This window comes from Rattus rattus, chromosome 13, assembly GCF_011064425.1.
Source record: "Rattus rattus isolate New Zealand chromosome 13, Rrattus_CSIRO_v1, whole genome shotgun sequence".
Classification (NCBI taxonomy): Eukaryota; Metazoa; Chordata; class Mammalia; order Rodentia; family Muridae; genus Rattus; species Rattus rattus.
Window position 1 is genome coordinate 69,900,083 of NC_046166.1, and position 18,019 is coordinate 69,918,101.

Sequence of the window (18,019 nt, forward strand, 5' to 3'; positions counted from 1 at the left end):
TATCCTGACTGACAGAACTAAGGAAAACGCCTTGGAATGCACTGCTCCAACACATGAGCATTAGTCTTGTACTAGTGTCAGTATGACATGTGGTTATAATCCACTGAAAAGTCCCATAATTAATCTTGCTGACTTGAGAGGATAGATGTGCATGCACTGGTGAAGCACACCGATGTGCCTGGGGCACTTTCAGGAGTGGGTTGTGAAGGCTCTGTTCTGACCAATGTCTCAGTCACGAGAATAAAAACTGAACACACCACCGGGAAGTGGGCAAGGTTGGTCACTGGTGGTGTGCCTGGGAGGGACGTATCTTGGAAATGGCCCTTCCCCCCTCCTCTTTTGTGTGGATCCCTTGAGGGGAGCAGTGATCCTCTGCCACACCTTCCTCCTTGCCACATGCCTACAAGCCACTGAGACCTACAAACCTTAGAGCCAAAGTAAGCCTTCTCATTTAAAGCATCTTCCTCAGGCATCGTCCGTCTGGTTGTAATGCACTTATTGAAGAAAGCGCACACGCAGATGCTAACGTGAAAGCCGTTTTAATTTGGTCGGTACACATTTAACAAAATATGTTAGAGTAATCCACAGAATACAAGGTATTTACAATGGCAAAACATGTGAAACAAAGTCAAACTGTTTTCAGACAGGAATGCTTTTTGAGGCAGGATGTCACTGTGCTGCCCAGGCGGGGCCCAAGTGAACCCTCCCCAACCCAGCTCCCCAGCGGCCGAGTCTGAGTCAGTGAGCAGTGCTGCCAGACCGCACTGCTTGTCAACGTCCCATGCGAATCCGGAAGACTTTCAGCTCCCACTCATTACTCGGGTCTCGAGCCCCAACACCAAGTCCACAAGGCCCAGCCTAGGAGGTACAAACACTAGCACATTTGGCAACTAAAGATCATCTGCTGATGGGAGCTGGCAGGGCAGTGAAGGGCAAGCCCCACACGGAAGACTTCACTGGAAGGAACTAGAGGGAAGTGGCGTCCTTAATCACGTGGCCTTCTCAGCCTGCAGAAAATACCAAAACTGCCTTAAAAGCTCACTCGGCTGTCCTACCAGCAGAAAACCAGCAACCCTAAGGCTCCAACTCTCTTCAGCAGCGCTCTCACCCTTCCTAATGCCGTGACCCTTCAATGTGTTCTTCATGCAGCGGTGACCCCAACCACAACATTATTTTCACTGCTGCTTTATAAATAATCTGCTATCATCATAATGTAAATATCTGTGCTTTCTGTGAAAGCATCTTTCCACCCCAAGGTTAAGAACCGCTGCTCTGTAACAAACATTAATGAACATTAAGAAAGTATTAAAGATTTATAAACTATTTTACATGAAAAAATAAGACATGGTTCAAAAGTACATTTAACAACATTTTCCTCAAATTTACTCTTCATGCTCAGTTCTCACACATCCCATTTTTTTTTTTTTTTTAAGTACTAGGGATAGAACCCTGGAACGGTTAGTATGCGAGACATGCTGGGAGAGGCTCTGCACTGAGCCTCATGGAATAATTCCTATGCTCTGAAATCAGTCACACATGCACACACACAGACAGACAGACAGACACACAGATGCGCGCGCGCACACACACACACACACACACACACACACACACACACACACACACGCCCGCAGTGGAGGAGAAAGCCTCTGATTGGGTTTAAATTTGCTTGTTTACTAAATGGCCTGCCTACTTTCCCCTACTCCTTGTATTATGACTAAAATAAGCTTAAAGAAAATGAGTTATATCCATCTGTAATCTATAACAGAAATGTATTGACTTATAAAATAGCCAGCCACATAAACAAGAGATCATATGAAAAAATAACCAAGTACTTACTCTCTGTAACACTACTCAGACAAACAGGACACACACTACACACACTCCGGCTACCGATCCGTTTAGGCTACTCAACACCTAAGAGTTTGGCAAGCAACACTGGAGGGCAGGGGTCAGTGTTTTAAAGTCACATCTGTGGCTCCTCCAATGGTGATTCAAGAGCTTCCACCAGCTTCTTATTTGCCTCTTCACTGTGCCGGCTCTGACAGTGGGTTAAATGTTTCTTAAAGCCTCTTGGGAAATTGGATTCAAAATTACAGCGTGGACATTTAAGTAAGCTCTGCCCATGGGCTGCTACATGATTTTTAAGGAGAGACTCCAAAAGAAATGCTTTCCCACAAATCGTGCACTTGTATGGGCTGTGGACATTGTGCTTATTAACCAAGTGGTGCAGGACAGCGCCTTTCTTCATAGCCCGACAACAACAGATTTTGCAGAAATATTTCCCTTTTCCACGTTTCATGTACTTTGCAATCTCCTCTTCAGAGATGAAGGCTTCCTTCTCCTCCGTGAACTGAAGCACATTTTTGCCCTGCTCTGCACTACCCATCTCCATTTTGTTCTCTTTGCTAAAATCGATAGATTCCACATCCACCTGTTCCTGGTCACTGCTGGACTCCTGGCCCTTCATGTCCAAGGGGTCTAAGTCTGCTCTGAATTCACTGCTGCTGAGCTCAGCATCCGAGCTCTCCTGGCTGTCCTTCTTCAGCTTCTTTGTAGAAGGAAATAGGGTATCGTCTAACAGTCTCTTGGGTGTGGCCAGAAGCCCCTCCTGGACCAGACTCTCACACTTTGCATCACCCACAGCTTCAAGTTGTGCTTCCTCACTGAGCTCAGTGGCCTTCTGGGCCTCTGAGAACACAGCGGATTTGGGGAGCTCAGGTAAAAGTACATGCTTCCGGGACTCTGGGAAAAGTGCTCGTTTCCGTGGCTCGGGAGAAGCAGGAAGGACTGCTTTGGTGGGCTCAGGAAACAGTGTGGACTTCCTAGGCTCAGCATCCATAGACAGGACAGGCTTCCATATGTCTGAGGCTACCTTCGGTGACTCAGACGAGCCAGAAGCAGCATGTTTCCTCGTCTCAGAGAAGATGTTAGGCTTCTGAGAGTCCATAATGAAGGAAGACTTCCAGAGATCAGGAGAACTACCACAAGAACTTTTCTGGGGCTCAGGGAAATCGAGTGAAGCAGGAGAAGTTTTCCGCTGCTCAGGAGAAAGCTTCCACAGGTCTGGTGATCCTGAAGGCTTCCTGAGCTCTGGAGAACCTGCTGGACTTCGGATCTCTGGGGAAAGTGGCGGGCCTGGTCTGCGAAGCTCAGGAGACACAGGGGGCACTGCCTTCCAATGCTCAGGCGACAAGGGAAGGGCTGTCTTTCGGAGTTCAGGTGGACCAGACTTCCAAGACTCCGGAGATGTGGGTGGTGTTTTCCAGGAACCAGATGAGACTGAAGATTTCCAGGATGCTGTGGACATCGATGGAGCAGGTTTCCAAGGCCCAGGAGATACAGAAGGTATTGGCTTCCAGGGTCCAGGAGACATAGGTGGGGCAGGCTTCGATGACTTCCACGCTCCTGATGCTGCTGAAGGGCTGGACTTCCAAGGTCTAGGAGAGCCAGGTGGTCCTGGCTTCCAGGACCCTGGTGACACTGCTGGGGTTGGTCTCCGTGGCTCTGAAGTGACGGCAGGAAATGGCTTCCAAAGTTCAGGAGACTCTGAAGGGGATGGCTTTCTTGGCTCAGGTGAGGCAGTCCTCACTGGCTTCCGAGACTCTGGAGATGCAGTGAGGGATGGCCCCCAAGGTTCAGGGGAAGTGGCCAGAACTGGTGACTCTGGAGACAAGGCTGAAGGGGGAGCCCCTGTATCTGCAAAGGGAGAGTGTCTTTGGGGTTTGGAGCTGACAAGAGCAGACTTCACTGACTCAGGAGAAGGGACTGGCTCAGGCTTCTCCAGCTCAGGAAGCTCGCAGGGTGGGTCTAGACGCTCAGGGGAAGAAACGGGAGCAGTTTCTGAGGCCTCAGCAGGAAGACAAGGAGCTTGTGGCTCGGGAGAAATTACAGGAGCAGAGCTCTGAGGCTCCAGAACCGGAGGGACAGACGCCTGGGACTCCGGAGACAAACTCGGACTAGTTTTCTGTGTTTCTATGGGGAGGGTTGGAGCGGGCCTCACTTCTGCTGGGTCAAAGGCTGTGTTCTGTTGCTCGGGAAGGGGAGGGCTTTTCCCAGACTCTGTCTCTTTGCTCAGCTGCTCTTTGGGCGGCTCACTCCACTTGTCGGAGGCTGCGTGCTTGGCTGTGATGTGATGGTACACGTTGGAGTACATCTTGCTGGTGAAGAAGCACTTATGGCAGTGGAAGAGCTTTGCACTCTTCTGGTAGAAGATCAGCTTGCCCAGTCCCCCGGCATCCATATCATCACAGAACTCAGGGTGGATGGTGCCCATGTGAATCTGCACATTCTCGTAATCGGTGCCTCTGAAACTGCAGTGGCCACACTCCAAGCTTATCGCTGGTTTCCGAAGTTCCTGACACACCTCCATCTTCTGCCACACCGCAGGACTGCGCTTGAAAGACTTCGATACTGCTGCAACAGAGAAAGGAGTTATTCCACAGGCCTCTGTGCCGAAGAGCTGGCACAGGTCTAAGTCCCAGTGGCATGTGCTTCACTGAGAATGTCTACAAGACGTCAAAGAAAAAGGAGACTACCTTCTGACTGAACCACAGCACTCTGGGTCTTATACAGGTCATCTCGTTTAACCCTAACGCTCTCACTCAAGCACACCCTCCTCATCTCTGTGTGAAGACATGGCTGTGCTTTCAGAGACACGGACTGACTTGCTCTAGCTCAGGGTTAGGACATCAGTTTCTCAAGAATGAGCTCCTAACTTGTAGCTTTACACTTAGATCCTAAAATCCTCAAGCTGTCCACACACAGAGCTGATACATACCTAGGTGACTTAAATCCAGGAAAAAATGACCTGGAGAGATGACTCAGAGGCTAAGAGGTCCTGAGTTCAATTCCCAGCAACCACATGGTGGCTCACAACCATCTGTAATGAGATCTGGTGCCCTCTTCTGGCCTGCAGGTATGCATGCAGGCAGAATGCTGTATACATAATAAATAAATCTTAAAAAAAAAATCTAGGAAGTGGGGTTGGGGATTTAGCTCAGTGGTAGAGCGCTTGCCTAGGAAGCGCAAGGCCCTGGGTTCGGTCCCCAGCTCCGAAAAAAAGAACCAAAAAAAAAAAAAATCTAGGAAGGAACTTTAGATCCTTTCCAGAAAATTAATAAGTCTAGCTATGGAAGGATTGTTATGACATATTCCTGGCCTTATCTTCTATCAACTTTTGGAATATTTTAACCACCCTAAGAGTAAAGATAGAGAAGCCGTCAGAAGGTCTGAGTTAGGTCCTACAGAGCTCTTCAGCGTATCCCAGCACAGGGGCACAGTAAGCATGGACGCTAGAATTTCTAGCCAGGTTTTCACTGTAACCAGAGTTACTGAGGAACTGCTCCAGCCATATGTAAGCAGAGAGCATTTTACACGCACACTAAACCTATGACCACGTGCTCCAAGAACCCACAGGACATTTTTATAGAGTAAGCACAGAACTCCCTTCTACTTTTTGTATAAAAAGAGTATTTCTGTAGAAAACATTTCTAGTAGATTACTACTTGGTTCAAGGCTGTTTAAATTTTAAAATACACCAAGAATACAGGTGAGAAAGAATTCTCCAACTCCTCAAAACTGAGTAAACTCAAAACTCCTTGCTACACAGGCAGGATTTCACAACTGCTGTTTAATGGTATTTCCTTTTTATTTTTCTATGGGTTTGTTTGTTTTCTTTTTTCTTTTCTTTTTTTTCCTTTGAAAGGCGGGGTCTTGACAGGTAGCACTGGTTAGCCTGGTACTTACAATGTAGCCCAGGTTGACCTGAAAACTCAGGGTAACCTCCAGCCTCAACCTCCCTCATGAATACTGGGATTACAAGAATACAGCACCACACCCAGCTTTACTGTGTTGTTCTTTCGTGAGAAAGACTGAACAATTTCCCTACTAGCCTTTTGTCTTTTAAAAATCAGGTACTGGTTCATTTTCTATGTCCATCTTTCTTAATTGTAAACTTTATAGATAATTACAAAGAAAACAGCCCTTATCTAAAATATTTCCCAGATTATTATCTACCTCATTAATTTTACAGTATCTAACCACAAATGATTTTTATAAAACAGATATCGGCTTACACACAAAATTTAAAACATAAGGCTTAGGGGTTGGGGATTTAGGTCAGTGGTAGAGCGCTTGCCTAGCAAGCACAAGGCCCTGGGTTTGGTCCCCAGCTCCGAAAAAAAAGAAGAAGAAGAAGAAGAAGAAGAAGAAGAAGACGAAGACGAAGACGAAGACGAGAGAAGAAGAAGAAGAAGAAGAAGAAGAAGAAGAAGAAGAAGAAGAAGAAGAAGAAGAAGACGAAGAAGAAGAAGACGAAGAAGACGAAGACGATTTAAGACGTTTAAGACGAATCAAGATTTGACCACGGAAGACGACGAGGGAAGACGTAAGATTACGACGAAGACGACGACGCATTTATTTGATTTAAGACATTGTTTCCACCATTAAGACGAAGAAGAAGAAGACTAAGAAGACGAAGAAGAAGACGAAGAAGTAAGAAGACGAAGACGAAGAAGACGAAGAAGACTTGGAAGAAGACGGAAGACGAAGAAGATCTAAGAAGACGAAGAAGACTTTAAGAAGACGGAAGAAGATTTACGTAAGACGATTTAAGACGATTTAATGGAAGAAGACGAAGAAGACGGAAGAAGACGACGGGGACGAAGAAGAAGAAGACGAAGAAGACGAAGAAGAAGAAGACGAAGAAGACGAAGAAGAAGAAGACGAAGAAGACGAAGAAGACGAAGAAGAAGAAGAAGAAAGAAGAAGAAGAAGAAAGAAGAAGAAGAAGAAGAAGAAGAAGAAGAAGACGAAGAGAAGAAGAAGAAGAAGAAGAAGAAGACGAAGAAGAAGAAGAAGACGAAGAAGAAGAGACGACGAAGACGAAGAAGACGAAGAGAAGACGAAGACGACGACGAAGACGAAGACGACGAAGAAGACGAAGAAGACGACGAAGACGAAGAAGACGAAGAAGAAGAAGACGAAGAAGACGAAGAAGAAGAAGACGAAGAAGAAGAAGACGAAGAAGAAGAAGAAGAAGAAGAAGAAGAAGAAGAAGAAGAAGAAGAAGAAGAAGAAAGAAGAAGAAGAAGAAGAAGAAGAAGAAGAAGACGAAGAAGACGAAGAAGAAGAAGACGAAGAAGACGAAGAAGACGAAGAAGAAGAGACGGAAAGGCATTAAAGACGAAAGACAAGCATTTAAGACGAAAACCGACGACGAAGACGCATTTAAGACGCAACGAAAACAAGAAGAAAGAAGAAGACCGAAGAAGAGCGAAGAAAGAAGAAGAAGACGAAGAAGACGGAAGAAGAGCCGAAGAAGAAGAAGACAGAAAAGAAGACGAAGAAGACGAAAGACGAAGATGCCGATTTAAGAAAGAAAACCGAAAGAAGAAGAAGACGAAAAAGAAAGAAAAAGAAGACGAAGAAAACGAAGAAAGGCGAAAAGACGAAGAAGACGAAGAAGACGAAAACGAAAGAAGACGAAAGAAAACGGCACGAAAGAAAACAACCGAAAACGACGAAAACGAAAAGCACCGAAAAACGAAAACGAAAAAACCGAAAAGAAGACAAAGAAGACAAAAGAAGACGCATTTAAAACTTACAACGAAAACAACAACGAAAAGACAGCAAAAACGAAAACTGACAGCAAGACGACAGTATTTAAAGCAACAACAACAAAGAAGACGAAAACAACCAAAAACAACAGCAAAGACGACGACAAAGACGAAAACGGCAACGAAAACAGCAACGACGAAAAGAAGACGAAGACGCAACCAAAAACTGACAACGAAAACCGAAAGAAAAGAAAACGAAAAGAAACGAAAGAAAGAGCGAAAAGACGAAGAAAACGAAAAGAAAAGATGCACGAAAACGACGAAAACGACAACGAAGAAACTTGAAGACGAAAACGAAAAACGGCAACGAAAAAGGCAACAACGAAAAAAAGAAAACGAAACGAAAACGACAACCGAAAACGGCAACCGAAAACGAAAACGGCAACCAAGACGAACGAAAATTTAAAAAAAACAACCTTAAAACGAAAACGGCAACTTAAGAAACCGAAAGAAAAGCGAAAACAACGAAAACGGCAACCGAAGAAGAAAACTGACGAGGCGGCGAAAGAACCGAAAAGAAGAACGAAAAAGAAGAAGAAAAGAAGGCGAAGAAGACGGCGAAGAAGGCGAAGAAGACGGTTAAGAAAGACGAAGAAGACGAAAGACGATTTAAAGACGAAGACGAAGACGGCAACCGTAAGAACCGAAAACAACCGAAGACGAAGAAGAAGAAGACGAAGAAGACGAAGAAGAAGAAGACGAAGAAGACGAAGACGAAGACGAAGAAGACGAAGAAGACCAGAAGAAGACGGGAAGAAGACGAAGACGAACGAAGACGGCATCACGACGAAAACGGAAGAAGAAAACGACAAGAAGACGAAAGACGAAAAGAAGAAGAAAAGAAAGAAGACGAAAAAGAAGAAGAAAGAAGAAAACCAAGAAAAGAAGACGAAAAGAAGACGAAGAAGACGAAGAAGACGAAGAAGACGAAAAACGACAAGACGAAGACGATTAAGACGAAGAAGACGAAGAAGAAAGAAGACAAAGAAGACGCATTTAAAAGATTTACTTAAAGACGATTTACAAGACGAATTTATGAAAAACAACAACAAAAGACGAAGAACAACGAAAAGAAGAACAATTTAACTTAAGACGACAACAACATTTAAGAAGAAAAAAGACGAAGGCTACTTAAGACGATATTTACGAAGAAGGCGTAAGACGCAATGACCTTTAAGAAGACGAAGAAGAAGATTTAAGAAGACGAAGAAGACCGAAGACGAAGAAGACGAAGAAGTATTTAAGAAGACGTAAGAAGACGAAGAAGACGATTAAGAGACTAATAAGAAGACGATCTAAGACGCATTTGATTTAAGGAAAACGACGAAAGCAGCAAACGAAGAAAACGAAGATTTACAACGGAACGAAAACGAAAAACAACCGAAAACGACAATAAACGAAACCGAAGAAAACGACAACGCAAGCAACGATGAAAAGACGAAGAAACAACAGCGAAAAAGAAGAACCAAAAGAAAAACGAAACAGCAAGACGAAAGAAAAGAAAACGAAAAAACAAAACGAAAAAGAAAACGAAAGAAAAACGAAAACGAAAACGAAAACGAAGAAAAACGAAAGAAAACGAAAACGAAAAAATAAAAGAAAAACGAAAAAACGAAAAACCGAAAGAAAGAGCAGCAAAACGGCAACGAAAAAAACCAACCGAAAACGGCAAGCGAAAACGGCAACAAAACGAAAACGGCAATAGCGAAAGGCAGCAACGAAAACAGCAACAGCGAAAACGCAACGGCAACCGAAAACAGCAACGAAAACCAACAAAAACGAAACAACCAGCAAAACAGCAACCAGCAAAAAAAACGAAAACAGCGAAAGGCAGCAACCGAAAAGAAAACGAAAAGAAAGAAAAAGAAAAACGAAAAAACGAAAAAAACGAAAACGGCAAAACGAAAGAAAACCGAAAAGAAAACTGACGAAAACAATATGTGAAAACAACCAGCAAAGAAAACGGCAACAAAAAACGACAACAAAACAGCAACGAAAACAACCAACAAAACAACAACGAAAACGAAAAAACAGCAAAAAACGCAGCAACAACGAAAAAGAAAACCGAAAACAACGAAAAAGCAACAACCGAAGACGAATTTACGAAAACGACATGAAAACGAAGACTTAAAAGACACGACGACGAAGAAGACGAAAACGAAGACGAAGACGACGACGAAGACGACGACGACGAAGAAGACGAAGACGACGAAGACGAAGAAGAAGAAGACGAAGAAGACGACGAAGACGACGAAGAGACGACGACGAAGACGACGACGAAGACGACGACGAAGACGACGAAGACGAAGAAGACGAAGAAGACGACGAAGACGACGACGAAGACGACGACGAAGACGACGACGAAGACGAAGACGACGACGAAGACGACGACGACGAAGAGACGAGACGACGAAGACGACGAAGACGAAGAAGACGAAGAAGAAGAAGAAGAACGAAGAAGAAGAAGACGAAGAAGAAGAAGAAGACGAAGAAGACGAAGAAGACGAAGAAGAAGAAGAAGAAGAAGAAGAAGAAGAAGAAGAAGAAGAAGAAGAAGAAGAAGAAGAAGAAGAAGAAGAAGAAGAAGAAGAAGAAGAAGAAGAAGAAAGGCTTAGAATCTGGGTTTCTAAGTCAGGCTTCTGTGAGCCAGGGTCTCATTGAGTAGCCTAGCTTGGCCTGCTCCCCAAGCTCTTGCTTCCCCTGCCTGGGCCCCCCACATGCTAGGACTACACACAGCACCACACATGGCCTCCGTCAGGCTTTCTTACCCACTGGTTCCCAATCATTCAGTATTCGTCTTCTAATACTGCTCACTTCCTTCTTTCCAACAGTCAAATGCTTTGTTGTGCTGTTTTTCATTTTATTTTACTTCCAATTTTTAAATTCTTTAAAACTTACCTTAAAATTTCATAGATATGTAATGTATTTATATAGTCCTGTGTCAGGCCCCCCACCAAATTCATGACTTTTCTTTTTTTTTAAGATTTATTTATTATTTTATGTATATGCATATACTGCAGCTATCCTCAGACACACCAGAAGAGGACATCAGCCCCATTACAGATGGTTGTGAGCCACCATGTGGTTGCTGGGGTTTGAACTCAGGACCTCTGGAAGAGCAGTCAGTGCTCTTAACCTCTGAGCCATCTCTCCAGCCCCATGACTTTTCTTGAATTACTACTTTTCTCTCCCCCTTCCCCACACAAATACAATCTGTTGAGCTCATTTTCGTGGTCCTTGTATGTATGTTTTTAGGGCTAGCCACTCCATAGTGGGTAACCAACGAAGTTCTGGAGTGCTGTGAGCTGAATACAGGGCCAGCACTTGCTGGCAGATGCCCAGCCCTAAGCTCCACCCTTAGCCACGTTTGCATCTTTAATCCACATTTACAAGGACAGGGGCATCGAGCCTGTCCTTCTTACCCCAAATCAGCTGTTTTCAGCTCTTGATTGGACAACCCCTTTCTTTGCTTACTACACAACGTTGCATTTACATTTACTAAGCGTTATCTTTATTCTGAACGCTGGTTTTTGACTTCTCTCCCTATTTCTCACCACTTCCACACCCGCTCTGGCAGGCTACCTCCCCAGCACAGGAACCAGTAACTGATAAAGCTGTTACCATGACAGTAAACTCAGGCATATTGCCGAATCTTCTCTCATCGTCAAGGGTAGTGATATATGCCTGCAGGCTGGCAGGGATGGCTATTCAGGAAGCTAAGGGCAAGAGGCTCACTTGAACCTAAGAATGAGTGTTGAGGCTAGCCTGGGAAACACAGTGAGACTGTGTCTCTAAAAATAAATCTAATTTCCCATTAAGCGATATTCTACCACTTAGCAAAAGTACTGGCCCCTGCTGAGCACACGAAACACGTTCTATGACAGAGGGGATGGTGCAACCATATTCCTCCCATGCCCTCAGAGAGCAGCAGACTACAGCATCTAAAATCACAGGATCACCCTAATTTCAAAAACAGTCAACACAAGAATTTAGTAACATTTTTAATTTCCGTAAGTCCTATTTTAAGTTATTATTACTAGTACTGTTGGTGTGTACCCCTGACTGTCCAGGAGCTGGCTATGTAGACCAGGCTGGTCTCAAACTCATGGGAATCTCCCTTCTTCTGGTTCTCAAGGTGTTTTTTCCTCTCGTACAGTCCATTTTGTTACCTACCCAAAAGGCAACCCATTCATCCTTTAGAGGGGTCACCCTAAAGCACAGGCACAATCCTTCCTTTCAATTCCCTCAAACCTAGTCAGATGCATATTTCCAGCATCCTAGTCACCCCAGACATCTCAGCTCTCATAGAGCCAGGTTCACCCCTGCAACCCTTTCCTGTCCTTGGCAGTGTGTGTTCAGAAAGTACTTGATCAGTCCTCATATTGCTCAGACTTTATAAGCAAAGGAGACCCGTGCGCTCATGTCAAAACATCAAGAGTCTGAAGAAAGATCAGAAGTTCAAGGCCACCCTCAGCTCCATACTATGCTCCTGGCCTGGGAAATAGAAGCCCTGTCTCAAAATTAAAGCATCAGCAAATGCAACCAAGCTCCAGAACTCAGCCCTCACAGTGAAGGGTCTGCTTGACATCAGGCAAATAAGGAGATGTTGACAAAGGACAGAAGCAGGCACGGCAGGGGGAAGTCAGTCCAGTCGGCCAGAGGAACCCTATCAGGCGTCTGTAACCATACCAACCGCACAAACCTAGGGTATCCCTATAGTCTCCAGCTCTAGAGAAGGTGCTCTGTTGGGAGTGTGGGCTGCTACCGAGATGACAGTGACTAAATGAAAGACAAACAGGCTGGAAGGTAGATCGTCCCACCTCATCCTGTCAAGATAGGGTTTGTCTGTGTAGCCCTTGATATCCTGGAACTCGCTCTGTACACCAGGCTGGCCTTGAACTCAGAGATCTGCCTGTCTCTGTCCCAATGCATATACCACCACCACCCAGTAGACAAAGTCTCCATAAGAGTTGTAGCTTAATGGATGTGCACTTGCCTCGCATGGGTAAGGTCAAAGGACCGGTTCAATTAGCAATAGAAAGAATAGAAGAGGCAGGGTATCCTAGTAAGCTGGGAAAACATGTAAAGCACATGTTGACAAGCAGTATTAAAAATTATCACTTATGAGTATAAACATGTCACAAAGGGAAAACTATGGATAGTACAGACGTCTTTCTTTTTTAGATTTATTTATGAGTATTTTGATCACATTTATATCTGTGTGTCTGGTGCTCATGGAGGTGCACTGGATTCCTTGAACTGAGGCTACAGACTATTATGAGCTACCATGTAGATGGTGAGAATCAAAGCTGGGTTCTCTGCAAGAACAAAAAGGCCTCTTAGCAGCTGAGCCAGCTCTCCAGCCCCAGCACATTTTATAAAATGCTTTATCATGAATTGGAACAAAGTGTTTGTCAGTGGCAGCACACTGAGAAGTTAGCAATCAATACAAGACCAAAAGGACTAAGAGCCCTATCTCTTCGTTTTACAATGGAGAAAAATGCTCAGAGAGTAATTTCTTTTTAAATGTTGTATTTTTGAGGTTTTTCTTTTTGATTTAAAAAAAAAAAAAAAAATGAGGGCTGGAGGGATGGCTCAACGGTTAAGAGCACTGGCTTCTTTTCAAGAGTTCAATTCCCAGCAACCACATGGTGGCTCACAACCATCTGTAATGGGATCTGATGCCCTCTTCTGGTGTGTCTGAAGACAGCTACAGTGTACTCACATAAATAAATAAATAAATCTTTAAAAAAAGAGAGAGAAGAAAAGGCTATCCTTTAGAAAAATGTTTTCAACACAGTGCATTCTGATCTCGTCCCACGCCTCTTATTCTTCCCAGACCCTCCCCATCAACCCAACTCCATGCCCCTGAGAGAAACCAACTCTTCAGGTCTTGACTCTGAATCTTTGCTTGACAATGTGCACAGACTCCAGTCTGGATTCCGGCACTTCTGACACTACTGTAAAGACTAAACGTCTGCACTGGTCACTGGTGCTGTCAGCTGGTGACCCATACTTTCCAATGCATCCGCACCTCCGTCCACTCACTCTCTTCCTAGTTACCGACAGTTTCGTTTTGTTTCCTGACACGGGGTCTCTCTATGCAGCCCTAGATGTCTTGGAGCTCACCATGTAGATTAGGCTGGCCTCCAACGCACAGAGACCCACCTTCCCCTGTCCCCCGAGTTGAGTTCTTAGATGAAAGGCATTGAATCACCATACCTGGCCGTGATAGCCTCCTTCACTTTGATATACATGTTTCATATTAAAAATTCAACATGGAATACCTGTGAGTTCAGTGGATATGTAAGCTACACTGGTTGCCAACCTGACACACCTGGGACACTGGAGCCTCAACTGAAAAACTGTCTCCACCAGACTGGTTCATAGGCATCCGTGGGGCATTTACTTTGATTTATAATTGCCGCAGGATATTCAGCCTGCTATAGCAAGTACTGTCCCTAGGCTTGTAGGCCTATGCTGATTAAGAAAGGGAACTAAATCGACAGTATGCAGCTATAACTGTGTTTTCAGCTTGAGTTCCTGCCCTCAACAACAGACTACAACCTGTAAGATGAAATTAACCCTTTTCTCCCCAAAGGTGGTTGATCACAGCAACAGAAAGCAACCTAGGACGTTGGATCTACTAGTCTATTGTACATACTAGTACAACTGTTCTTTATGAATAGCCTTTTTTTTAAACGATATACATCTTGACTAGTTTTGTGTTTTAAAAAACAACAACACAGAGCACAAATAACTGGCACGTTTCTACACGTTTTCCAACTCTATTGACAATTCGCGTTAGTGAGGTAATTTGTAACAAGTGATACTTTCTTGTTTCCAAGTGCTGGGATGGAACCCAAAGCCTCACTCTTGCTAAGCAAGGGCTCACCATCACGCCTCAATCCCAGCCTAATTTAGGAAGCCCACAGTTTACATGAGAGGCAGAGTCACCTGAGTGCCGTTAGGGCTCTCAGAGTAACTTTACTGCTCAGAGTTCCTTGTGTTGTTGACAAGCATGACCCGTTTACGTGGGGGTAAAACTTCTGGGCACCGAGCGATCTTTAGTTTAAATGTGAGAGAACACTAGATTGGCACGAGTTTACACTCCACAGCAAAGTGCCAAAGCGCTGGCCCTTTCTTGGAAAACACCCTACTAGTCTGCAGCCATCCGAAAGGCTCCCTGGACAAGGCTAACCCCATATATGGCCCACGTCGGGAGACCTTCTGTCACAGGTCACAGGTCTTTAGGACCTCAGGTCAGTAGCTCTAAAGCAAATTCCTGACCGATATTGCCCCCTCCCATCCTGAGCGACGCTACGCTACGCTACACGGACAGAACCAAGATTAAAAAAAAAAAAAAAAAAAAGACCGGCCTTGGAGGCGGAGAACAGGAAGAAGCCACTGTGCGCTCCGGCCTCCAGGCCACGCCAAAGGCACCAAAGCCCCCGCCAGCACCACGGCGCCCGCCCACCCAACCCTGCAGCCCGAACCAAGGCGCCCGCCGGCTCCTCACCCTCCGGCAAGGTGTCCTGGAGTGAAGAGGAGGATACGCCCACAGGAAACGCTGGGCTGGCCGCACGGCCTCGGGAATGGCGGCTGGACGCAGGACTAGCCGGGAAGTAACGCGCGCCCGCACCGGAAGTGCCGTCGCGTGCCTCCGGGTCGCCCCCTCCCCCGGCCCTAAGGTTCCCAGATAGGCTGGGCTCAGCGAAGCAAGGACCTAACCACTGTCCTGGGCTTCTGTCTCTTTGCTTCCCTCTCTTTTGACTGTTTGGATTTTTGTTGCTGTTGTATTTTGTGTGTGTGCGTTTGTTTTTGTCTTTTGATTTGATCCCTTCTCAGTAAAGACGCGTTCATTGGGACACTGTCTGTACTAGGCAATAACAAAGCTCTTAGAGAACAGTAAACGGGTTTCCTATCTTCAAACTCAAACTCTAGAAATCGGCTTCAAGTACAACTGAAATATTCTCACCTTTAGTTTTAGCATTAGTCTGTTTGCTTTGAAAGATTGGGAAGACCTATTTTACCTTACTTTATATACCTATGTAATTTCTTAAGCTTTGCCTTTGGTGGTGGTGGTGGTGGTGGTGGTGGTGGTGGTAGTGGTGGTGGTGATGGTTTGGTTCCTTGAGTTTTGGTTTTGAATGGTGATAGAAATGAACCCAGGGTCACCTTATTTAAGCAGCCCATGCTGTCTGACACATAAAGTTAGTGACTTTTGTTTGTTTTTTTTTTAAGACAGAGTCTCTCCCTATGTAGCCCCGAGATTCACCTGTCTCTGCCTCTCAGGTGCTGGGCTCAAAGGCACAAGCCACCACAAGCATCCCTACACTTTTTTTTTTTTTTTTTTGGTTCTTTTTTCGGAGCTGGGGACCAACCCAGGGCCTTAAGCGCCCTAGGCAAGCGCCTCTACCACTGAGCTAAATCCCCAACCCCGCATCCCTACACTTTTGAGACTCCGTAACTGTTTGCACCAACAGCCACTATCCAAGGGTCAGCAAGTTTCTTTGTCCTCTTCACTGCCACCTTCTGCAAGAGTTTAGAGTCAACTCTTGTCAACCATGGGGCTGGGAGATGCTGGAGAAGCCAGACATAGAGTTTGGAAGCCCATGGAGTAGAGAAGAAGAAGGACCTTTCTGGCAAGTCAGGGGAGTGAGATTCGCCCTGGAATCCTGTGCGGTGGGGCAAAGCAGCATCTACCAGAAACCGAGGAAGTGAGATTTGAGGAAGTGAGAACTATGAGGTGAAAAGGAACAGAGCCTACCTGGTGGCACATTGTTAATTGTTATGATATAAAAACACAACTGATTTTGTGTGCGACCCTATACCAAGCTACTTTGTTAATTCATTCTATTAGCTTCTGAGAGTTCTGTGTGTGCATGTGTGGAATTTCAGGGACACAGCAAATCATATAACCAGAAAGCAGAGACACTTTTCACTCGAATGTAATGTTCTTCAGTGTCCTAGTTTTGCTTCTGTGTTGCTGTGATAAAACCTAACCAAAAAGAAGCTGGGCAGAAAAGGGTTTACTCAAGGCAGGAACCTTGAGTGAACAGAGACCTTGGTGCTATTCCTAGCTTGCTTTCCTCCCCTGGATTGCTCGATACCTTCCTTATACAACCTAGGCCCACCTGCCCAGGTATGGAACAGCCCACAGAGGGAGGCACTCTCCCCCCATAAGTTAGCAATCAATAAAATGCCCCACAAAAATGGTCCACTAGCCAACCTGATGCAGAAAATGCCTCCCTTGAGGCTCTCTCTTCCCAGATGTGTCAAGTTGACAACCAAGAATCACCGTCATCATCACACTTACCCAACTGTTCAAGCCAGAGTTGTCTGAGTTAAACAGAAATTATAAAAGTGAGACTTCATGCACTACCCCTCATGTGAGAAGAATTCAGTCTCTCACCAATCGGCTGTGGTGGACTTTTCATATGTGCACCTTAGGGCCGAAGTAGTTTGTCTCTACTCCTGGTTAAAAAAAAAAGAAGCGCTCATCATGAAAATTTAATTTTATTCAATTATTTCCAGATCAACTAAAATGATCAAGCAGCCTTTAAAACTCACTCTAACACAATGATGCACTGTTGTGATTGCACCATATGGAATCATCCTTGCTTACCAGAAGATGAGGCCCACTTAGTGATGTAGCATGATCGCCCAGTGTGCTGCTAGGTTAGCCATGCTAGCACTTCACTGAGAAATTCACACCAGCATTCGTCTCGTGCTATCAGGTTTTTGTTTTATAGTATGGTCATCTCTATTTGGTACCAGAGTAACGCTAGCCTCCTAGAACTAGGGAGGATATGTTTTCTCCTCTTCAGTTTGTTTGTGAATTTAAACAAATTTAACAAATCGTGAATGACGCAATTTCCTTTCATGTTGCTATACCTGTTTGGCAGAATTCACCAATAAAATACTTGTGACTACAGTCGTTATGTGTTTGGTAGATTTATACTGATTTTGCCTCCTTTTTCTTTCTTTCTTTGTTTTCCGGGGGTTTTTTTTGTTTGTTTTTTGGGGGGAGGGGGTTGTTGTTGTTGTTGTTTGAGTCAGGATTTCTCTGTGTAGTCTTGGCTGTCCTAGAACTATCTCTGTAGATCAGGGTGGCCTCAAACTCAAGAGATCCGCCTGCCTCTGCCGCCTGAGTGCCCAGCTCACCTGCTTGTGCATGCACATATTCAGATGTTCCATTTCCTTGTGACGCAGTCTCGGTAGGGTTTGTGTTTCCAGGAACTTGTTCCCCTCAAACATGCTCCTATTTGCCAACATACAGTTGATTTTTAACTCACCTATTCTTCGGAAATGGGCGACGTGGTAATATTTTCAAAGAATAAGTCTTTTGATTATTGAATTTTTTAGTTCATTTTCACAGTTTTATTATTTTTTTCTTT

The 18,019-nt window shown here is 44.8% G+C and overlaps 1 protein-coding gene across 2 annotated transcripts; it reads right to left on the reverse strand.

The window, feature by feature from the left end:
* Positions 1 to 523: 523 nt before the first annotated feature.
* Champ1 (chromosome alignment maintaining phosphoprotein 1) lies at positions 524 to 15,245 on the reverse strand. Of its 2 annotated transcripts, none has more exons than XM_032918932.1 (2): positions 15,139 to 15,245; positions 524 to 4,413 (listed from the first exon to the last, which is right to left on the reverse strand). In XM_032918932.1, the coding sequence occupies exon 2, from the start codon at positions 4,370 to 4,372 to the stop codon at positions 1,967 to 1,969; it is 2,406 nt and encodes an 801-aa protein (XP_032774823.1). In that variant the 5' UTR covers positions 4,373 to 4,413; positions 15,139 to 15,245; the 3' UTR covers positions 524 to 1,966. The 2 variants fall into 2 exon arrangements, with proteins under 2 accessions (XP_032774823.1, XP_032774824.1); XM_032918933.1 differs by having other exon boundaries at positions 524 to 4,416.
* Positions 15,246 to 18,019: the final 2,774 nt, after the last annotated feature.